Source organism: Genypterus blacodes, unplaced genomic scaffold (assembly GCF_046128005.1).
Source record: "Genypterus blacodes isolate CSIRO-AG114 ecotype Tasmania unplaced genomic scaffold, CSIRO-AGI_Gbla_v1 ptg000032l_1, whole genome shotgun sequence".
NCBI classification, from domain to species: Eukaryota; Metazoa; Chordata; class Actinopteri; order Ophidiiformes; family Ophidiidae; genus Genypterus; species Genypterus blacodes.
Window position 1 is genome coordinate 6,591,978 of NW_027466845.1, and position 22,284 is coordinate 6,614,261.

General features: G+C 42.8%; 2 protein-coding genes across 2 annotated transcripts; one reads left to right on the plus strand and one right to left on the minus strand.

Moving 5' to 3' along the window:
- Nucleotides 1–1,008: 1,008 nt before the first annotated feature.
- ano7 (anoctamin 7) lies at nucleotides 1,009–13,980 on the plus strand. Its single transcript, XM_076146525.1, has 24 exons — nucleotides 1,009–1,228; nucleotides 2,027–2,155; nucleotides 3,691–3,748; nucleotides 3,944–4,071; nucleotides 4,186–4,293; nucleotides 4,746–4,882; nucleotides 5,148–5,205; nucleotides 7,785–7,895; nucleotides 8,097–8,262; nucleotides 8,424–8,514; nucleotides 8,732–8,828; nucleotides 8,923–9,066; nucleotides 9,298–9,435; nucleotides 9,521–9,619; nucleotides 10,477–10,579; nucleotides 10,963–11,074; nucleotides 11,212–11,266; nucleotides 11,556–11,653; nucleotides 11,946–12,118; nucleotides 12,526–12,731; nucleotides 12,824–12,966; nucleotides 13,166–13,256; nucleotides 13,370–13,489; nucleotides 13,735–13,980. The coding sequence occupies exons 2-24, from the start codon at nucleotides 2,066–2,068 to the stop codon at nucleotides 13,885–13,887; spliced, it is 2,679 nt and encodes an 892-aa protein (XP_076002640.1). The 5' UTR covers nucleotides 1,009–1,228; nucleotides 2,027–2,065; the 3' UTR covers nucleotides 13,888–13,980.
- A 908-nt stretch (nucleotides 13,981–14,888) lies between these two features.
- On the minus strand, nucleotides 14,889–21,629 carry rffl (ring finger and FYVE-like domain containing E3 ubiquitin protein ligase). The gene is made up of 8 exons (XM_076146382.1): nucleotides 21,381–21,629; nucleotides 19,820–20,001; nucleotides 19,480–19,677; nucleotides 18,370–18,627; nucleotides 17,795–17,996; nucleotides 17,316–17,339; nucleotides 16,967–17,181; nucleotides 14,889–16,549 (listed from the first exon to the last, which is right to left on the minus strand). Exons 2-7 carry the CDS (start codon nucleotides 19,997–19,999, stop codon nucleotides 17,000–17,002), a joined length of 1,044 nt encoding a protein of 347 aa, XP_076002497.1. The 5' UTR covers nucleotides 20,000–20,001; nucleotides 21,381–21,629; the 3' UTR covers nucleotides 14,889–16,549; nucleotides 16,967–16,999.
- Between the last annotated feature and the right edge of the window lie 655 nt (nucleotides 21,630–22,284).

The following is a 22,284-nucleotide window of genomic DNA, read 5'->3' on the forward strand; positions in this document are numbered from 1 at the left end:
AGTTGTTTAGGGTAGGTGTAGGATTATGTAGCCTGAACTTACAACGCTCCTATTCGCGCAAAAACAAGGAAGAAAATGCCATTTTAGCATTAGCAGATAGTGCTTTTGAAAAGTGTTTGTTGAAAATCAATACCACGGACAGAGAAGATGAGGGTCACATGAACAAACGCATGTCGGAAGTAAAACAAATCCAACAAATGCTCAAAGGTTAGACATGTTCACGGTAAGGGTTCGGTTATGTTTGTCTTTGAGGACGGTAACATCAACAGATTTTAATGAACCATTGTTGGCAGGTTGTACAACATCCTATGAGGAGTCCATTAAACTTTACTACCTGTCAGAGGTTGGCACTGTAATAACTGCCTTTATGTTTTGGCTTGTAACTACTCCATGAGTCTGCAGCCTTTATGACAAGATCATAAAGTTTCTGGATAATCAGCACGCCATCAGTATTAAAGTCTCAAATCAACTTTAATCATGATGATTACACTACAAAATATTTTACAAAATATTTCTGGAAAATGTGTTTATCATAAAATTTCAACTCTAACCTGCCCCCATCATGCCATTGGATACTGAATCCACAGTCTCAAATTCAAAATGTTTCAGTCCAGGAACATTCTTTTTCCATTAGACGCAAATGTCATAAAACAGTCCATCAAACAGACATTTTGATAGACATTTTATAGACAAAGACAGAGACAACGCTCTGTATACAACATTTGTTTAACCTGCTGCAGATAAACAGAAGCCTGTCAGTGTGTTTATTCGGCCTTTAAGCTGCAGAGTAATCACAAACACTTAGTTACCATCACTGCCACATGTGGCCCATCATCACAGCCGCGCCCTCAACAGGAAACGTACAACAGCTCAGCCAATCAAAATGGAGACATAGCCATTTGTTGTTATGCAGCAAATGGCTATGAGGGGTGACCAGACATGTAAAACAGAGTGTGTGTTGAGTTATAGTTCATTTCTGACAGATGGATGAGGTGTTAACTCGGCCTTGGTGGAGGCTGCATCAGGATGTGCGTAACCTGCGCGTCTGTCTGGCTTATCCACTGCGTCGGTTTCATATTGGTTTAAGGTTTTAGGGCGCTCGTGCGATGGGCGGGGCCTGGTGCAGACCTGCATCCGGTCTGCTCCCCCCGCGTGTCATAAATACGTGACGCGCGAGCGGAGTGACGGAGCCTCCTAGATAGAGACGCGGCGGCGGATCCACGCACAGGTGAGTCCCGCTGACTGCGCTCACACACTTTATTCTTGTAATTTAACTCCATATATGACATCATAACAAAGATAAACACTGTCTTAGCACGCGCATTGCTTGTGTTCAAAAGTTAATTAGTTAAAAGAAAAATGAACTAGTCACTAATTAACTAGTTAATAAACTTAACCGATATCAAACAACAACAAACCGTCGCAAAGATATTCTGTTTAATTTAATGGTCCGGACATTTAGAAGCTAATATATGACTTTTTATTCCCAGAAAAGAATGACCAAATTAAAGACAATAACATTTTGACGATACCCCGAACGGTAACTCGGTATATTTAAAAGGAGTTTGTCTCAGTGAAGTGTTATGAAGTGTTATGCGACATGTTGTGACCCTGCAAATATGTGACTCTGTCTGTCTAAACAGCAGGCACCGTTTTGAAACAAACTGTACTTTGGCTTCCCGCTCACCTGTTTATTTTGAACTCAATTAGTTGAGATCGTTATCATAAGTCAAGATAAATGTTATTATTTCATGGGTGCGGCCTCATTTTCAAACAGGCGTCCTGCTTAAATAAGCTCATTAATAAGCTCTGTTTCACAGGGAAATGTCTTCCCAAACAGGATAGCATGTGGAGGCCAGATAAGGAAAGAAGACTTTCACTGCGGAGGACCGTTTATGATCTCATATTCTTCATAAATTACAAACCTCATGAAGTGTTTGAGACCCATTTTTGATTCCCCCCACTGTTTCTGGACATTCTGACCTCTGCACATTTGGTGTTTGTGTCCTGTGCACCTTTCCTGCAGTTTTGGGCAGCTGCTGCGAGGAGGAGGAGGAGGTGAAGGATGATGAGGAGGCGCGGGGAGGAGAGGGATGACAGCACCACGCTCATCACCTTACCCCCTGACAAGGACCAGAACTATGGCAGCATCAAGGTACCATCCCTGCTGCAGCCTGTGGTTACACTCTGGCTTCACAAAGGCCTTTTAAATAAACAAAGCTCCTTTTACATTTTGAAGTTGCAGCGTTGTGTGAAAATCTGGACACAAACCTTCAAACAAGTACGGGATTGTTTGTAGCCACCATGTAATGGCCTGCAGACTGTATTTGAAACCTTGTGTGTGTGTGTTTGCGTGTCTACGCCTGTGTGTTTTTGCTCTTATGGCTTTAGAAACAGGAAGCAGGAAGTGTGTCTTGACAGGGACAGACAAAACAAAGTTTAGCTCATTGAGTGATGCCATGTCAACACTGTAAATGACACAACCATCAATCTGACCATTGATGAAAAGGACTTAATGGTCAAGATGAAGATAAATCAGTATTTTTTAATAATCCAGTATTCCCTTTTGAACAATCAGACTTTAGAGAATCAGCTGCTTGGACGCAATGAGTGAAGAACTGAATCTAAACTGGATCACATGAACACTTGTGTGGAAGAAAGTTCTATCATTTAGTGTGATGAGTGCAGCGATCGTCTTATTCTTCAGTTTCCCATGAACTAGACATTGGGACACTTTCTGTAATATTCTGTCCTCGTCCTCTACATAGCACAGATGATCCTTCTTCAGACCAAACTCAGACTAGACTCAGTCCACTTCACCACGTCACCCTAGCAGCCAGTCCATCTGCCAGAATCTTACACCACCTTGACACTTGTTATATTTTAAATTTTTCAAACATCGTTGATTCTGTGTTTTTGTCTCTAATCTGCCCTTTTTTCTTCAGTGTGGGCTTGTAAAAGCTTCGAAACACGCAATTTTTATTTATTTATTTTTGCTGTAATGACATTTTTATTTTCCTCCCTTTGTTCTCAGGAGGTCTGAACAACAATAGGGTGTGTGTGTGTGTGTGTGTGTGTGTGTGTGTGTGTGTGTGTGTGTGTGTGTGTGTGTGTGTGTTAGTGTGGTTAATGGGATGATTAAGGCGTTATGACTAAATTTGTTTCTATAGGCTTGCACTTATTGGTAGTATTTTAAACGTGAGAGGACTAAATGGTTTTAATAATGAAGAAGAGTATGAAATCATTTAGTCTCAAAGTCTGTTGGTGGAAAAAAAGTTATTTCAGCCTGCTCCCAATGAAAATCAGCTGGAAGACGGGAAGTTTCTTGAAATTACATCCGGATCTGGAAACAGATGAAAGATAACGATTGTTGGAGAAATGTGAAGAAAAGCAACAAACTGAGCCCCTAGACTTAGACGTGCACACAGACGAGTGTCAGACAGACAGACAGACAGACAGACAGACAAACATCCTATTATTCCTGAACATTTTCAGTGTCTCATGTTTAGTAAGTGTGTGTTTGTGCATGTGTATGTGAGACGGAGCGTGTGCGAGTGAGCAAACATGCTCTACATATGTTTCCTCTTCTCCCGCTTGACGTTATCTCACAATCTGACATACAGCAAACACAGAAACCCTGATTCTGTCTGTGTTTGAATCCGTTTTTATCTCTTCTTATCATTTCGGCAGGATCCTCCAGTCAAGCCTAAGGACCGAAATGTGTTCAGCGATGGAGCGACACGTGTTGGTGAGCTTCTCAATGTTCCTGTGTCAATATTGGCTCACACAGTACAGCCGTGGTGGAGCCGGTCCAATCAGGATGTTTGTACAGTAAAGAGATAGGTGGAGGTCCTCGGCCTTCAGACATCAATTTGTGGACGCTTTTATTCAAACCAGTACTCAGTTCTTCTTGTTGTATTAACGTTGCACTCTTATTGGTCAGATTATGTGTTGGTGTGGGAAGAAACGAACACGGTCCAGAAGGAGAATGAGAAAAATGTCTCTACTCACAAGAAGTGGAGGGAAGAGTTCATATCCAAGCTTCAATCCTCTGGAATCTTTGTAGAGCAGGTGAGCGAAACCTGTCGCATTGTAAAATTCCCCTGTGACCTTTACTGATTGCTTTCTCTGCTCCTGTCTGTCTCTCTGCCCCTGTCTGTCTCTCTGTCCCCATCTTTCTGTCAGACGGAGGATCTTCAGGCAAAGACCAAGATCTGTTATGTTCTCCTCAGCGCATCCTGGAGCGTTCTTTGTTATTATGCTGAGGAGATCAGCCTGCGAGTCCCATTGCAGGTAAAACTGACCCACATCTCCTTATGTGTACCTGTCGTGTTTGAGTTTGACTCATTGGTGCTAGATATGAACGGTATGTAACTGTTCTGACTGAGGCAAATCTGCCTTAAAGACGGATATAAAAAAACAACTTGTTTGGGGAAATCAGTGCAAGTCTGACATTTTCTAGAAGTTTACTCCAGCTCCATTTGTTGCATAGTAGCTAAATGCTGCTTCTCTATGTTTTGTTCTCTCTGTTGTTATCTGGGGACAGTTAACAGACCCAGAAGGTCCCAGATGACTTGAGTGGTCTAGAGGATTCTTATTGTAAAAGCATTTCTGTGGCATATTTCAATGATGTAAGGACGAGCAATAGTATTTTGAAATCTATTCTCTGACATCTCTGACATCACCTCTCCGTCATCATCATCATCATCGGCTGGTTGTATGTTTGTTTGTCTGGTCACCTGCAGGTTGTCAGCATGCCTGCCACCAACTGGTCGGAGCAGCTCCTGGAGAAGCTGTCCATCCCAAACCCAATGAGCCAGGACGTCCCAAACCCCCCACCAGACTTTTACACCTGCCCGTTCAAGACCAACAAAATCAAGAGGTAACAACACACCAATACTTCTCAGCAAGCTGTCCTAAGGAGGTAGTGGGGGGCTCATCGGGCAACAGGAAAGTCCAAGAGGGGGGGTCATACATAGGGTCGAACAACGGGTTGGAACCTGTGCTTTAGAGCAGTATGTGAACATCGCTCCATTACAGTGATAGATGTTGATATTTCCTGTGTCAAAGTAGAGGTTTTGTCCTGGATTTGCTGGAGGAAAGGTGAGGGGTCACCCCTGTGTTTAGGACCCATTTTCTGTATGCAGGTTCCTGGGCAGTGAAAACCAAGAGACATTCTTCAAGACCACTCAGAGACACCAAGTGGTGAGTCAACACACACACACATCTGAACACATCTTCCTATAAAAAGGTTAGACTTCATGAATGATCGTGATGAAGGAAACCTAAGGTGAATCCTATTCAGCTGAGAGACGACGTGACAGCAGAGATGACATCACATATTCCGAACTTTAAAGATCAACCCTTTACTGTCTGCCACCTCTGATACTTTGGTTATTCTGAGTTTCCTCTGTCAGGTCAGTCAGTGCCACATGCACTCCCCCTTCAGAGGTTACTGCATCTATTTCCAGCTTAAAGTGATGATGTCACCAGAGAAAGACAGCAGATAACACTGACCATTGTTCTCAGTCCCACTTTTGCGGCCTACGCACGTGTCAGGACAGAGATACCCGTCTGAGAGAAGTTCCACTTTGTGTTCCACATTGTCTTGACTTTGATGCGATCTCTGCCTGGCCCGCACAGTTATTTCTGACGATTGTCCTACATGTTACAAGCATCTGTGACATGCAGCGGTTGGTGTGTCGACGCCCTGCAGTACCGCTTGTTGCTTGCTGGATAGTGGAGAGTTGACGTAGTTTATCAAGCCTCTTCTTGGTTGGTATTCCACCTTTCTTCCAAAAAAAAACCAGTGTGAGTTGCCATCCTTTGACTCTCTCTGTGTCATGATCATGGCTGTGTTTGATGCAGTCGCACAGACAGTCAGGCTGCCTTAAACCTCTGAGTTTATGGCCTCAAATATCTGTTTATTTGCCTGATTGGGGTTCAGACTGCTTAAATAATCCTTAAACTTGGCTAACTCTTCTATGAATGCTCCTTATGTCAAGTTAGACATAGAACCAACATCCAGAGTGCGTGCGAGTTGTGTGTTAAATTTACACAGATTTACACAGTGTTTTCTATGGAAAGATCCAGTCATCCTGTTACCGTGTTTAAAGAAGGGGTGGTAGGTTTGACAGGATTAGAGTCTAGTGGTAGTAGTAGTAGTAGTAGTGTAGGCTTATGCATCATTAGTTACTCCCAGGACAGGACCTGACCTGGACTCCACTTACTCAACAAACACACACATGCAAACACACACTGCAGAGGAGCACATAAAGCAACGTGAATACTATGATGTAAGTGTGTGCAATGATCTTCATGGCTCTATGAGATGTGTTGTGTGTTTCATTATGTAGTTGTACATCTATTTCACACAAACCCATGCTTTGGTCATCCTCAGTAATGCTCGTTGACGTATGACAGTGACAGAATGTGTCTATTGCAAAAGCACATAATAAGACACACTCAGGGTGTGAACCTGTCCAGCTTTCTCTTGTGTTCCTGTGTTTGTTGTGTAAGCTAATATTGAGTTTGTGCTGAAGATAAATATTTTCAAAACTTGAGGTTGTAGCCCCAGGAAAATGCATCCAGCAACACTCCTGTAACATGCAAATATGTGATTGTACTCACAGCTGGTTTGACACACTCACACCCAGTGAACATGGCAGATCACTGTAGGCATTACAGGATGGGCCCTTACACACAGTGCCTAACACTGTTTTCACTTGGTGTGCATAGCAGTGTTGCAGCAAGGCAGAGTTGAAGAGTTGGCCTATTTTGCATACTAACAAAATGCAAAATGCTATAAAGGCAATGATAAGGTCATGGGAATTTGAATTGATGTCCCTTTTAAAAAAAAAGAAAAAAAAAAAAAAAAATCTAATCTTCTATACGTATATATATCTTCTATATATCTAATCTTCTATACATATATATATATCTTCTATATATCTAATCTTCTATCAAAATTTGTGGTTGATAAGACACATTTTTGTAATTTTTTGTGGTTTTTTTTAACCAACAAATTTAAATGTCTTTAAATACACATTAACATGGATTCAACATGGGGCTAATTGGGGAATGTTGACAAAATTCTGAGAAAGTTGACCCCGCCGTTGTTGTGTTCTAACCCTATAGAAAACCAGAAAAGCCCATATCTTGGACAAGGAAGGAGCTAGAGAGCTAAAACATGTCAAACACAGCATCCAGGCTGCAATGGCATCAATTTGTGTGAATTTGGGGAAAATTGGGGAATATTGATAAAATACTGAAAAAGTTGACCCTGCGTTCATCGTTTTGTAAAACTGGGGGTCCTTTGCCTGAGAAACATTGTAGACCCCTGCTGTAATGTGTGTGAGCTCCAGCTTATTAGAAACACACTGTGCCAATATCCACAATCTTCAGGCTATTAAAACACATCAACAAACCACAGACAGACACAGACACACAATCCACCAGCTACTTCACAAACCAGTCTGTCCTCATGTTGCCTTTCACAAATTCTCTCTCAATGAGGTTCATTCTGATGTGTGTGTGTCAGACTAGGCAACAAAAACAACTTCACACAATTTCAAATGTTATTTTATAGATTCTTACAGATGACATCAGAGTCCATCACAGAACATAGGTTTTACAATGTGGATCAGTGTGTAATATACAGTTTACCCACTGTACCACATTACAGTACAGTACACATGACCTCCACTGTGAGGGGACCATGTGCAGTGCTGCTGCCCTGATGTTGTGTCTGATAGCTGTTGAGATGATTTGTTTTTCTTCTTCAGTTGTATGAGATCCTGGCCAGGACGCCTTATGGCTCTGTGAGGAAAGGGGAGGTTGGAATAGACCGACTGCTGAATGAGGGAGCCTTCTCCGCCGCCTACCCCCTGCACGAGGTCAGTCTGTCTGCTTACAGCTGATTAATACTGTGACATTCTTGTATGGAAGCATTTCAACACAAAAGCTGTGATCACAGCACAACGCAGGTATCCTACTGGATCTGTTGAGTACCTGTCTATCTGTCTGTTTGTCAATCTCTCTCTCTTTCGCTCTCTCTCTGTCTGTCTGCCTGTATCACTGTCTTTCTCTGTCTTCAGGGTGATTTTGAGCGACCGTCCTCTCCGGTGTCCCCCCAGTCTCTGGGTCTGAGGCAGATCCTATATGGTTACTGGGCCCAGTGGTCCTGTTGGAAATGTTACCAGCCTCTGGACCACATCAGGGAGTATTTTGGAGAGAAGATAGCCCTCTACTTTGCCTGGCTTGGTAACTACACCATCACTCTACTAAACATTCATAAAACTACTACTGCAAGTACTGTTACCATTAACACAAGTCAGTTGTGCACTGCCAGTTCTTTTTAGTCACAAGGGCAATGCAATGCACATGGCTGTAGGTTTCTATAGTAACCCTGTATCTGGCTGTAGGTTTCTATACAGCCTGGCTCTTGCCTGCATCCTTGATTGGCACGGTTGTCTTCGTGTTCGGTTTCTGGCTGATGGTCAATGATGTGCCAGCGTAAGTACAAACTTAAACTGTGTCTTACTTCCATTTGGACTGAAATACAACCAGCTTTTGTCAGAATGAGTCTATGCCTCCACTCTCATTCTCCCACCAGCTAATGTATGTATGGTGTTGGTTTGTGTTTGTAGCAGTGTATGTACGTGTATGCACAAGATTCTGATAATTGTAAATGTACCGTGATGATGATGATGATGACTCTGTGTGTGTGTAGGAAAGAGGTGTGTAACAGTGGAGACCGTTTCATCATGTGTCCTCTCTGTAACATCTGCACCCACTGGAACTACTCCAGCATCTGTGTTCTCTATAAGGTATATGTCTGTCTGTCTGTCTGTCTGTCTGTCTGTTTGTAACCGTGTCACACTGTCTGTGTATCTGTCTGACCACCTGGCTGTCTCTCTGTAGGCCGGCGTGCTCTTTGATAACGGAGGCACAGTGTTTTTCAGTGCTTTCATGTCTCTGTGGGCTGTCACCTTCCTCGAGTACTGGAAGAGGACGTGTTCGTCTCTCTCTCACCGCTGGGACTGTACAGACTTTGACGATGTGGAGGTAGGACACCATAACACCTGTGTCACCTCGCACTCTTGCTCTGTGTTTAAGTATCACCTCCAATATGGCGTGGATCATCTTGATGTATGTCAGTTTCTGTTGAAAAGCTGTTGCGTTTATTTCAATACTAAATTGAATCTGAAGCTGCTGAATTGATGGAATGAAAGTTTCCTGCACATGCTCCCAATTGACATTTCCCTATATTGACCTCTGACCCCTACCCCCCCACAGCAACGACCTCGGCCAGAGTTCAGCACCTTGGCGCCCATGACCATAAGGAACCCGGTGACTGGAGCAGAGGAACCCTACTTCCCTGAAAATAGACGACTGAACCGAATCTTCACAGGCTGCATGATTATGGTTTTTATGGTAAGACCTGTGACCTCTGACCCCAGAGCCAGCTCTCCTCATGTTGGGTTGGGACGAATTCCTGAATTTTCCTTCCTCTGTGCAGATGGTAGTGGTGCTGATCTTTCTCATCGCCATCATTCTGTACCGAATTATCCTGACCATCGTCATCTACAAATCGACCTTGAGCTTCCTCAGCGTCTCTGTGAGTTCAGCACCTAATACACAACCAGCATTTATTTATTGGTACTTGGAAGATGGATGATGTCATTTGATGACTCAAACCCTCAGTTATAGTTCACAAGTACCACAGTGCTGCATGCTTCCTTCTCTTGCTGCTCTTCCTCAATGCAATTAACTCAATCAGGCATGATTAGTCATCTTGATCAAATTAACTGATTGTACGTCAATTAATTTTTGTTTTTAAAAAATGTCATGTAGTGATCCCTGTGGTATAAATCCTCCTCTGTATCTGATGTAGCTAATCAGATGTGGGTAGAGTAGGGAGACATGGGAAAATAGGCCATGCTGTGCTTGTACTTGAGGACTTGAAAGACCTGCTGAGCAGTTTAACCCCCATGCCTCCAGTCTTAATGCTAAACTAAGCTAGGCTAGACCAAACAGAAGAACATAGTAGCACCACTTCACCTTACATCCAGAGTTAAGGTTATGTTTGTTTAGCCTGAGTTTATCTCTGTAAGGTCATATTGAAAATGTAGGATGCTGCAGCATCATGTGATTGGATCACATCCCTGTTGTTGGAATATGGGTGGGAAAAAAATACTTCTTGTCTTTCTGCTGAGCGAAGCTTAAGGGCTTCTTTGAATTTGGAAAAGATGGACACCTGTAGAATATAACTAAATACCACAGTGCTTGTTTAAATTGAATGATATCTGAAAGAACAGTGGGATGAGGATGTTTCCCTGAGGAACACCACAGATTGCTAACTTTGGTTTACTTTAGACAACATAACTTTAAAATCAACCAACTCGGTCTGTCTCTGTCTGTCTCCGTCTGTTTCTATCTGTCTGTCTCTCTCTGTCTGTCTCTCTCTGTCTGTAGGCGGGGAGAATCGCCAGTTTGACGGGTTCAGTTTTGAACCTGCTGGTCATCCTGATGTTGTCTCGGATTTATACTTCTCTGGCTCATTTGCTCACCGCCTGGGGTAAGTCACACTTTCACCTTCATCAAAGTGAGAGCCTCCTCCTCATCTTTATTCATAAAAACTACTACTACTTATTCAACAGCGTTCTGTGTTTGGAAGTGTTTTTGTGAAGTTTTCCCTGACACTTTAACTGTGAATCATAATGTTTGCAGTCATAAAGCGTCATTTTTTTTTTTTTTTTGGGATGTGTATTGTTTTTTGTGGGGTAATATGATTATCAATACTTCTTATTTTAATTTTCCCTCAGAAATATGAGGTTTCTGAGCTGTTTTCTTTTTTTATTCCTCTAAGTTTGGAAGAAAAGAATAAATCAAATGAAAAAGTTAATTCCTGAATTAATTACGTCAGAGCCTGAGTGGAATGTTCCATTTGTTTCCTTACAGAGATGCATCGCACTCAGACTAAATATGAAGACATGTTCATCTTCAAAGTGTTCATCTTCCAGTTTGTTAACTTCTACTCCTCCCCCATCTACATCGCCTTCTTCAAAGGCAGGTGAGCACTGGGGTTTATCTCCTCACACTGATGAAGACTCATGCTAAGGCTAATGTTCTTTCCTGCAGACATTTTCCTACTTTTGATATTCACTACTGTCTGCATGTGTGTGTGTGTCTGTCTCCATCTGTGCTCAGGTTTGTTGGTTACCCAGGACACTATGACACTCTGTTTGGAGTCCGGAATGAAGATGTGAGTTTGTGTTATGCTGATGGGATATAAAAGGAAACTTTTAGAACAGTAGGAATATACTAAAAAAGCTAACAAGAAAAAGAAACTAATGAAATGATAGAATGTCATGAAACGGCACTTTCCAAAATAAAAGTTAAATAATTTAAATTGACATCTTTTCCACTTTATTCTTTATTTTCACTTTACACCATCAAAGTAGTATTTCATGATTTCATTTCGACATTGCACTATTTAGCAGCGATGTGTGTGTGTAACTGTGTGTGAATGTGTGTCTGTGTGTGCGTGTAAGTGTGGAGCAGGTGGATGTCTGATTGAATTGGCTCAGGAGCTGTGCGTCATCATGGTGGGAAAACAGCTGATCAACAATATGCAGGAGTTCCTTGTACCGTAAGCATGCACACACACACACACACACACACACACACACACACACACACACACACACACACACACACACACACACACTGGTCTGATTCCAAAGTTGTGATAGACATGAAACTGTTTTGGTTGAACAATCAGTAGACTGCTTTGATCAAAAGTCAAGGACTGTTACCATAACTTCACCCAGAGTGCACTGCTGGAACAAACAGCCTGGCACGGAACTTCACATTCTGTTGGTGTAAAGCTCCAGTGGAATTCTGTAAACACATTAAGCAGCTGTGAACATTGATACACACAGGAAGGTGAAAGTCTGGTGGCAGAAGAGGAAAAGCAGCCCACGTGTGAAAGAAACAAAGGGGGAGGAAGGAGAGGAAGCACCGAAGACTGTGAAGGAGGAGAAGTTGTGTCCATGGGAGTCGGACTACCAGCTGCTGATGTGTGAGGGACTCTTCAGCGAGTACCTGGAGATGGGTGAGTCTCGCTCGTAAACAACACAAACTTAAGTCCGGCAGAATCAGTGTGTGGACGACTGAAGTCAACACTGTGGCACAAAGCATTCTGGGAGTTTTCAATACCCTCAGTGTCCGCACTGAAAAGTCTCATTTATTGCATGGAGTGTCTCTGATCAAAGATCACCTGTCATAATTAAAATAGCTATATATACATCAAACTATCATATTGTGTATCATTATGAACGTCAGATATTACACAATACTAAACACCTGAAAGCCAAGAATTAGAGTAAGATGTATCATCATCATCATCATCATCAACAGGCCTTTCCTCTGGCGCCACCCTCAGGACTATCATTTATATTTTCCCACACTAATTGTCTCCATGCTGTCCTGTCTTCTGCCTTCTTCCCCTCCTCTCCTCAGTCATCCAGTTTGGGTTCATCACCATCTTCGTGGCAGCGTGTCCCATCGCTCCGCTCTTCGCTCTCATTAATAACTGGGTGGAGGTGCGCTTGGACGCTCAGAAGTTTGTTGCAGAATATCGCCGCCCAGTGGCAGAACGAGCCCAGAACATCGGCATCTGGTTCTCCATCCTGCAGTTCATCACTCACACGGCGGTCCTCACCAATGTGAGTGTGTGAATGTGTGTTTTTTTTTTTTTTTTGAAAACGTTCTGCTTTTAATTCAGATGGAAATGTTTTGCGTGTGTGGGTGTGTGCAGGCCTTCCTAATCGCATTCACCTCCTCGTTCGTGCCTCGCCTCTATTACCGCTACACCAGAGACTCACTACATGGATTTGTCAACTTCACCCTGTCAACTTCACCAGTCAGCTACACCCAGGAACAGCATCACACACCCTGCAGGTTAGCTACATCACAGAGAAACTACTGGCCATCAGACACTGAGGGGCTTGATCCAAAGTATGAGAGCACGACATCATAACCCCAGCAGGCGACACACTGTTAAATGTATTCTTCATTGATTGTCATTACGTGATAATTGGTTAATTATTAACGCCCCTAAAAATAATTACTACTAATCTTAAATCCTGAATTCCTGCAGGTATCACGGTTTCAGGGATGAAAGCGGTCACTTCCTTCCCGAGTTCTATCACCTGCTTGCCATACGACTGACCTTCGTCATCGTCTTTGAGGTCTTACACACACAAAAACATTACTATGAATACGTTTGGTGGCAAATTCTCTTCGCTCAGAAAACCCTGCCCGTCATATAACTGAGATGATTGTGCTTCCCCCTCTTCCTCAGCATGTGGTCTTCTTCATCAGTGGCCTGATTGACCTACTGGTTCCTGACATCCCAGAGGAGGTGGAGCTGAAGATCAAGAGGGAGCACTACATGGCCAAGGAGGCTCTGGCTGAGAACCACGTAGACATTTTGTTCTCCTGTCATTTTAACTTCCCTGTTACTTCCCTCTGCTGGAGAGAACCAGGCCTTTCTTTGTTTTCTCTTAACTTCGCTTTGCACTGTAAATTTAGCATAATTAATATTTTTCTCCTTTTAATTTTGATGAATTCTGTCCTTTTTTTTCCCCTTTTCTTTTTTTAAACTGGAATTTTAGATTTAGATTTGAGGAGTTGTCCTTATATTTGTTTTTCTTCTCTGGTTCCCAGTCATTGGCACAATCAATGCTTGCTAATTCGAAAGATGGCGAATCCAGTGACCTGAGAAGGCGTGGCTCTAAACATGGCTCACATGGAGACACCTCCACCTCCTCACCAAACCTGAAGAGGATCGCAGAGGAACAGGAAACATCAGGCAGTTGAGAAAGGAGCCTCTGTACCTGATGTCCTCCTGCTACCTCATATCCCGGACATCAACAAGGTCAAGCTTCTCTTCTCCCTGGAGCCCGTCTACAAGATGGACCGGAGCTCCACCAACCTGCAATTTGCCAAACGCCTAAAAAGTTTTTCAGAAGTCCAGTAGACCTTTTCAGACATGAAACAGGATCTCTGCCAAACCAACACAAAAACCTAAATACCTCTGCCAGGCCAACAGTATACACTTACAAAAGAGCTGTAAAACCTGAGAGATGGAGACCTGCTCCACAAGACTTCCCTTGACAAATAAGAGCTGTTTACAGGGCCTCCAAGACCTCCATGAGCTGCTTTGGCTATGCACACAAGCACACTGTTGATCTAGCAGACGGAGGGTTGGAGCAGATATTTACAATAGACCCAATAGACCATGTCCTTTTGAATTGATCCCACACTACTGTGGTTAAATTCTTGTCCTGCATTTGACCCACCTACAATACTAAGATTAGATAAAATGGAAACATTCACCAAGTCACAACTCTAATAACTTTATAACAATAGCTTTGATAATTCACCTGGGCCTGGAATAAAATTGTACCTATTGATTATCCAATATGGGATAAATATATTTTCATATAGATTGATGTATTCTCGTAGACCTTATGAAGACGCCGACTAGAATATGCAAACAATTACCAATGTAGAGGTATCCTTAAAAATGTGATGATTTGCATGCTTTGTTTCACAACTTTATGAAGTCAATACTGGAATAAAACGGGGGCATGCTTTGTATATTTTAAGTTTGTTTATAATTAAACAAATATTGGAAAGTTATTTTTTGTAATATGTGTACTTTTTGGGATATACGAACACACATACGTACATACTTTTGATTTTTGATGTTGACACAGTGTTTGATGATGTATTGTCGAGGATGAGGAGGAAGCAAACCACTTCCCCCCGGTATGAAGAATAGAACGGCAGTGCAATAGTGATCAGACAGTAATGGGTTAATGTTTAACACAGAATTGAATTTTATTAGAAAATATTTCAGCAGATTTCACTTCAGAAAACAGAAGCTTGTTTTTGTTTTTTGTTTAATCTTTAACATATTCCAGTAAAGCTTTAAGAAAAACAAGAAGCAGCTGAACTGTTAAAACAGTAACAACCATCATCACACAACCCCACCCCCCCAAACAAAACAAATCAAAACACAGGCTCAAAAGGTTTAAGAACAATCAATCAAGAAATATCTTTGCACCATCAAGTCCTCTTCAGTCCTAGGGCTGGCCCCTAGTCACCTTGGTAGGATTCGAGTATTTGCTCATTTCTCCAAACTAGAATTCAACCATTTGGTCACCAGAAGTGGTTTGTAAAAAAAAAAAAGAGAAAATGCTGGACAGGCTGACAAGACAAGTTTGGGCTGGCAAACACATCAGTCACATGGTTGTGTGAAATAATTGATCATGTGCAAAGTTTATATTGATAGAAAAGTGTCTTATCAGCGAAAAACCTCAATTTGTTTCCCACAATCAAATGAGTGAGTAAAAGGGAGAAAAAGTGAAACATCTTCTTTTTGCTTCAGTGTCCACTGGACTTGTTCCCACCCACCATGTGCTGTGAGCTCGTACACGACATAGATGTGTGCAAAGTTACAGTTTATTATGCCTGCTTACTTCTATGTCCATTGTTGTTCATGGTACCTAATCAAACAAGATTAAAAAAAAAACTAAAACAAGAAAAACACCAAAAGAAAGAAAGCACTTGAGTAGTTTTAAAGTAGGGGCCAGCCCTACAGAGTCTATCTAACTTCTGCATTAACACAATTTAGTGCAATCATCATTATAACAAGATATGAAACATCACAGAATGTCCAATATAGACTAAAAACATCATCAGGAATATTCACATTTCCTGTTTGGGGGGATTATTGCTAAATGAACAGTCCGATATTTATCATTTTACATCCCTGTGAGATGAAGAAGAGTTTCATCTTTGTGGTCCAGGACTGATTTAGGCAAGGGGGGGGGGGGGAGTGGTAGCTTATCTTAGCACACAGACTTGTAAATATGTGATTTGGATTCGTGAAACTAAACGTCAGGATATTAATTTCTAACATTTATCAACATTCAGGCTCAGCTCCTGTCAGAGGAACGCCTCCAGTAGAGAGTGAAGCTGTGATTGGCAGGAGCAGTCAGATGTGTTGGAAGTGTGAGAGCCAACTGCAGGCACTGAGGTCTGTGCGCATTCAGACATGAGGGGATGAAGATGGTGCCGTTTCTTTTACAGAGAGTGATGAAAGAACGCTGACATGTTGCTGAATGTTCAAGTGTTACTAATAACACACGGGGGGGCAGAGCAGTGGGGAAAGGCACTGAGTTTGAAGGTTAAAGGTTACATTTCAGTCTATCTAAAGAGGTTGGAAGCAGCATTTAGTTGCTAGGTCCCATTTTAGGCTTTAGCTCCTGACTGGCTTGATCAGAAACCTCAATCCAACAGATCATCGGGTTGGATCAGAGTGTTCAGGTGAGGCTCCAGGTCAGAGCAGCCACAGCTTCACATGTATGTACACTACAAAAATAGAGTTAACAAAATAAACTCTTATCTTTGATGTATACAAGGTCCCTCTGAAGAATTTGATCTTTGATTATTGCGTTGGATACAGTTCTCCCTGCAGAGAGAGAGAGAGAGAGAGAGAGAGAGAGAGAGAGAGAGAGAGAGAGAGAGAGAGAGAGAGAGAGAGAGAGAGAGAGAGAGAGAGAGAGAGAGAGAGAGAGAGAGAGAGAGAGAGAGAGAGAGAGAGATTCATGTCCATTTTAACGTAAATTAAAAAAAAATGAATAAATAAATTGCTGGCAGTAGTAGCGAGTATTGAATTGTACTTGGCCGATGCTTCATGTTGAGTCATGAAACATATATCACACTAAATAGTTAGACATTATGATCGCTACTGGACCTCTTTACATTTGAGTTGAATACCCCTGAACTAGACCAACGGCACCAGAATGTGGCAGATCCACACAGAAAACCGCCCCTGCTCATTGGTTTGAGGCAGCAGTGATGACAGGTACAGTCCAACTGGTCTTACCTGTTCCTGGTTCAGGTTAGCCTCTGGACACATTCAGGCCCTGAACACGTGGACGGCTCGGATTACATACTGCCGGCAAATCGGACACTCGTTCATCCTCTTGCCGCATTTTGTGCAGGTGATCATGTGACCGCACTCCAGGAGGACGCAGTCGATGGGAGAGTCCATGCAGATCTTACAAATGTTATCCTCAACCACAACACCATCTTCTGTCTCTGGAGAGGGACAGACACACAGCTGCTACAATGAGCTACAACACTTCACTGAAGCATAGTCCATGTAAGAAAAATCTGGAATTCTCAACATGTGTTAATGTTAGTAGAATGTTGGCGGTGTTGAGCAAACTCACCTGAGCAGTTCACCGTGTGAGCAACTGAAAGACAAAGAGGAAACAAGATGTCCACATGTTAAATATTCAACAGAAAAACTCAAATCAAAGCAGTCCGTTTTCATCCAAAGCCCCTTTCACACACACTCCTGCACACAGTTCCTGCTTTTGTCAGGGAATGCAGGAAGACTTGTTTTGGCAATTGTCTTAGAACGTAGCGACCTTCCCAGATACCGCAGCCTCATGTGAGAACAGGGGCAGTGACGTGTGTTCAGGCGGGGGTGTGGAGGACGCATTTGTCCTGCTGCTTGCTCAGCATGTTGACAAGTGGGCTTCCATATTATATATTATTACTGTTTCATAGATCAGGGAGCTCCTGTCCATTACGGCGGAGGTCAAAATATTTAGTCAACTCAAAGAATAGTTAGAGACTCGGTGGTTTATGACACGGGGAAGCTAAGCACTTCCCAGTTTGAGTACTTCTTGGTTTTGGTACTGACCCAGATTCTGTTGGTCCAGGTAGAGCCGGTTCACTCTCTCCATCAGTTCCCACTTCTCACAGCAGCCTTTGTAGTCCACAAAGTTCCGAGCCAGGATTTCCTTCAGCTGCCGGACGCTGAGGGCCTCGATGTCGTCCAGACAGCTCAGGTCAGCCAGGGAAGCTCGGCGACCTGTGACCTGAGCCTCGTCTCCGTCCCGGGACTGTCAACAAATAACAACAACACAATGATTAAGAAAATCGGGACAAGCATCAGTTGATGCTTAATGGAGACGACTGAGCATCACTTCATCTCCACAACAGTATAACTCAATACTCAGACTTGTGTAATGATTTTGATTGCAGCATGTTGACATTTCAGTTTCAAACTCTGCAGTGAAATCACCACACATCATAACGTCTGGTTCCTGTGTTTTGAGGAACCTTTTCAGGACACATCTGTGTGTTTTTTTTATTGTCCAATAGTCAGACCGACTAGTTTGTAGCGTTGGGTCGACTCTTCAGCTCTTTAACAGCTCATGTATGATTTGGTGGCGTTGATTTCATTTCAAGGTTTTCCAGCTACTCCATGTTTACCTGTGCGTCATCCTCAGGCTCCGGCTCTGTGGGCGGGACCTGAGGTTCAGGCTGTGTACTGAGTAGGGTGGGGGGGTCAGGGTTCACCATATTGGGCTCAGGGCTCAGGACTGAGGGGTCAGATATCAGTGCGGAGATGTGAGGGGTCGGGACTGAAGGGTCAATGGTTACAGCTGGGGGTTCAGGGTTCGGGGTCTCGGGGGCAGAGCCACTGGATGGTGAGGACTGCTGACCAAGAATGAGCTCCACAAGCTCCTCCTACAAACATACCTTCAAATGTTAACCATCAAGTATTTCATCATCAGGATTGTTTATTAAGGGTGCTTTCACACTAAACCCATTCTGTTTGGTTGAATTAACTCAAGCGCCTCTGATGGTGACGGTATGTTAGAACAATCAATTAAAAAACAGTTCAAGCAATCCAAACCAAATACAGCATGAGAGAAGCATTGTTGGCGTCTGTGTTATGGCTTAGAGTCCCCAAGGGGCCGATTCTTGGTAGAGGGATTAATGATTTAGCAGGATTTAATTGTTGATGATTCTGGTCCAGGATCTCTCAGTTCTTTTAAGTCTTGTTGGATTTGTTGTTGTAGGATCTTATCTGCTTGGCAGCAGGTTTATTCAATGTGAACAGGATTAGATCACAGCATGAGACATACACAGTTCAACAACTTCAGCCATGACCGCTCCGTTTCAAAGAGAACAACCAAATGAATAATAATAAGGGCCTTTCCCAACCAATGTTATTGCGCTCTACTACGCTCCTATTCTCCGCTACTATGGTAACATGACGACTCTTGACTATTAAGCCACAACACCGTCTCCTTTCTGATTTCTTTTGTTAGGTTATTTCATCCACAACATAACTGCTCTGAACTTCCATATCATTGCTGCATCATCAGCTGATCGCATGAGCAATGACATCACAACACAGGAAGATTGAGGACATATTTTTTGGAGAGTCGCAAATTTTGTATGCTTCCTTTAATGCAACGTGAAAACCAATGGGACCAAATACAAAAAGCTACAATGACACAAAAGGTCAAATGCTAGTGTGGACTTGAAGTGTGAAAGCACCCTGAGACTTGATCAAATATGGCCGACGGTCACCTTCTCTCTGCACAGATGTGTGGAGACCTCGTGCAGATGCAGGTAATCTCTAAGCTCCTTCACCTTCAGCTTCATCAGCTCTGACCGCTCCAGAAGGTTGCCATAGAAACGCTGACAGGTGTGACAGAGTCGGGGTCGGGGCTCAAGCTGGGTGGAGCAACGACTACAGTAATTCTTCTTACAGTCCACACACACATGCTGAGAGAGAGAGAGAGAGAGAGAGAGAGAGAGAATTCAATCGCATACGACCAACTACTTCATCGAGTGGTAATTGAACAGAACCATGACATCACTGCTGCTAGCCTTGAGTTCAGACTGCAGCAGGTGTGTGTTTGGTTACCTTCCTTGCAGGAGTGTCAAAGCGCCCCCCACAGGCCCTGCAGGTGTGTTCCACTGGTGGTGGTGATGGGTGGCTGCTAAAGGCGGAGTTTGTGTAGGAATTGTTCTGCCGCACACCACCGCCTGAATCTTCCACCGTGTCTGTGTCTATACACATCCAGTTACAACAGGAGGCCCACATCACTGAGAGAGACACACACACAGACACGCACGCGCGCGCGCGCACACACACACACACACACACACACACACACACACACACACACACACACACACACACACACACACACACACACACACACACACACACACAGATTTTATATGAAGTCAAATACTTTTGATTTCTTGAGGCTTACTACTGGCAAGTAGAGTGAGCAGAGAGTTTGGGAGAGAACACTAGAGAGCATAGATCTTCCAATTAAGGCCATTAATGAGGCACAGTTTGAGTAATGTCATAGTGTGGATGTGACAGTTTGGTTGTCCAGGGTCTGTGTGTGTTTCCCTTATTTACATGCACACAGAGTGTACGTCAGTGTGCAGGCTTCAGAAGAGAGAAGTGATTTAGGTCATTGTCCTCCAACAGGGATTCCCCTGGCACACAAATGGCTAGATGCCCCGCCCACCATTACCAGGGCCCCTCCCACCATTATCAGAGCCCCGCCCACTTATTAATCCCAACCCTGTCAACACTCTCTGTCTGCACTCACTGTCCTTTTCCACATCATTACTTAATACATACATGATAGATAGATGATGAACAAAAAGATAAACTCATTCCTGTAGTGTTTTACTAAATTTGACTGACAAACTATTTGGAAGAAGTCTCCTTTACCTCCATTACTTCTTTTCAAAACGTTTTCTATTGATTTCTATTGACTCATTAATATTAAATCTCAACAAATATATACATTATAGTACATTTAAGTAACCATTTTTTAAGAAAGATGCAGTCAGATTCACTTCAGTCTGTTGTTGCAGGTCTTCATTCAGCCTGCAGGTGGTTTATAACTTTTTACATATTCCAAAATGTTACATTAAAATACTGTCATACTGGATATGGATTCATAATGTGCATCTTTTTAACAAACCAGTGTGTTCTGCTCTGCTTTTAACTGCGGCACCGGCCCGGTAACGTTTGACTAAACCGTGCTGTAACTTTACACTGACACAGAAACAACAGCAAAGTCAACATTTACCAACATGAATAAACCAGTTGTATGTGTTCAAAGTTGGCCGAATAAGAGAGTGTGTCCTGGTGCTGCGTACCGCCGTAACGCGTCTGTAATGACGTGTAAACGGTTGCCGGTGAGACAGAATGAGACACCAAATGAACACTTTGTTTACAGAGTCTGTGACTGTGCAGAGTCCCTGGGCTGCTAACAGGCTAAGCTAATCGCTGAAGTCGGACTGAACTTTAAATGAAACAAAACTGTCAAAACAACAAAAAGAGTGACGACAACCGCTGTTAAAGTTTGTGAAGTTAACGTGAACCTACTAAGTTGGATGTTTAACCGCGAAAAAACAAAAGAATTGTTTAGTTGTGACAATATAAAGCTTCTTACCTGGAGACTGACAGGCGGCGGACCGCTCGGGCTAGCACTTAGCTCTTAGCTCGCAGTTTGCTAAGTAAGCAGCGAGTTGGTGCTGGTTCAGTCTCAGCGCGCCTCGGGTTCACTGTTTGGGCCGCGAACCACAGAGAGGCAACAAGTAGGTCAGAACTAAAACTGAAAGACAGGGACGCTCACACTGCGGAACCAGGAAGAGACAACACACACTCACACACACACTCAGTGTCTTGTCAAGAGAGTGCGTGTGTGCGGGCGAGTGCGCGCACACGCACACAAACACGCACTCGTACAAACACCAACCTGTATGTGTGTTCGAACGTTAAAGTTTTACATTTCCAGGGTTCATGTACATTTAGACCAACTGATTGACATGATTTCAAAATAGTCTCCCATAGTATCCATTTAAATAGTTTGAAGACAAAACATTCACCTCACATAAGATAAATGAGTTTGATCAGTTAACACGTCAGTGAAATGAAATGTTTAAAGTGACATTTTACTAAAAACGTATTTGCCTGTAGGCTTAATGAAGAAAGAGTTTAAAACTCCACAGTCTGTAAACACTATGTAAGTTTACATTGATGCCTGGCCTACAGATGACTCATGTTACTATGGTAACAGGCATAAACACCAGGGACACCTATGTAGACTCATCCAATTACTGTACAAAACTATAAACGTCAACAGTTCATAGGAATAATTCCCTTTAGAACAGGAACAATTAGAACATCTTTCAAATTTCCACTTTGTGCCTATTTGTTTTTCTTGACTTTACTTTTTAAAAGAAGAAATTGCTAAATTCAGACTTTCCATGAATGTATGAAACCTAACCTTAAGTTGTAGTAAATTGCAAAAGCACTTATCTCCAAAAATGTGACATCAAATTAAAATTGTATAA

Bases quoted from the DNA above. Each gene is read 5' to 3' on its own strand.
- ano7 (XM_076146525.1), top strand. From the start codon at position 2,066: ATGATGAGGAGGCGCGGGGAGGAGAGGGATGACAGCACCACGCTCATC. The intron at 8,263-8,423 runs GTAACTACACCA...ATCTGGCTGTAG, and splicing joins CCTCTACTTTGCCTGGCTTG to GTTTCTATACAGCCTGGCTC. The intron at 12,967-13,165 runs GTTAGCTACATC...GAATTCCTGCAG, and splicing joins CAGCATCACACACCCTGCAG to GTATCACGGTTTCAGGGATG.
- rffl (XM_076146382.1), bottom strand. From the start codon at position 19,999: ATGTGGGCCTCCTGTTGTAACTGGATGTGTATAGACACAGACACGGTG. The intron at 18,628-19,479 runs GTGACCGTCGGC...GTATGTTTGTAG, and splicing joins CACATCTGTGCAGAGAGAAG to GAGGAGCTTGTGGAGCTCAT. The intron at 17,997-18,369 runs GTAAACATGGAG...ATTTGTTGACAG, and splicing joins AGCCTGAGGATGACGCACAG to TCCCGGGACGGAGACGAGGC.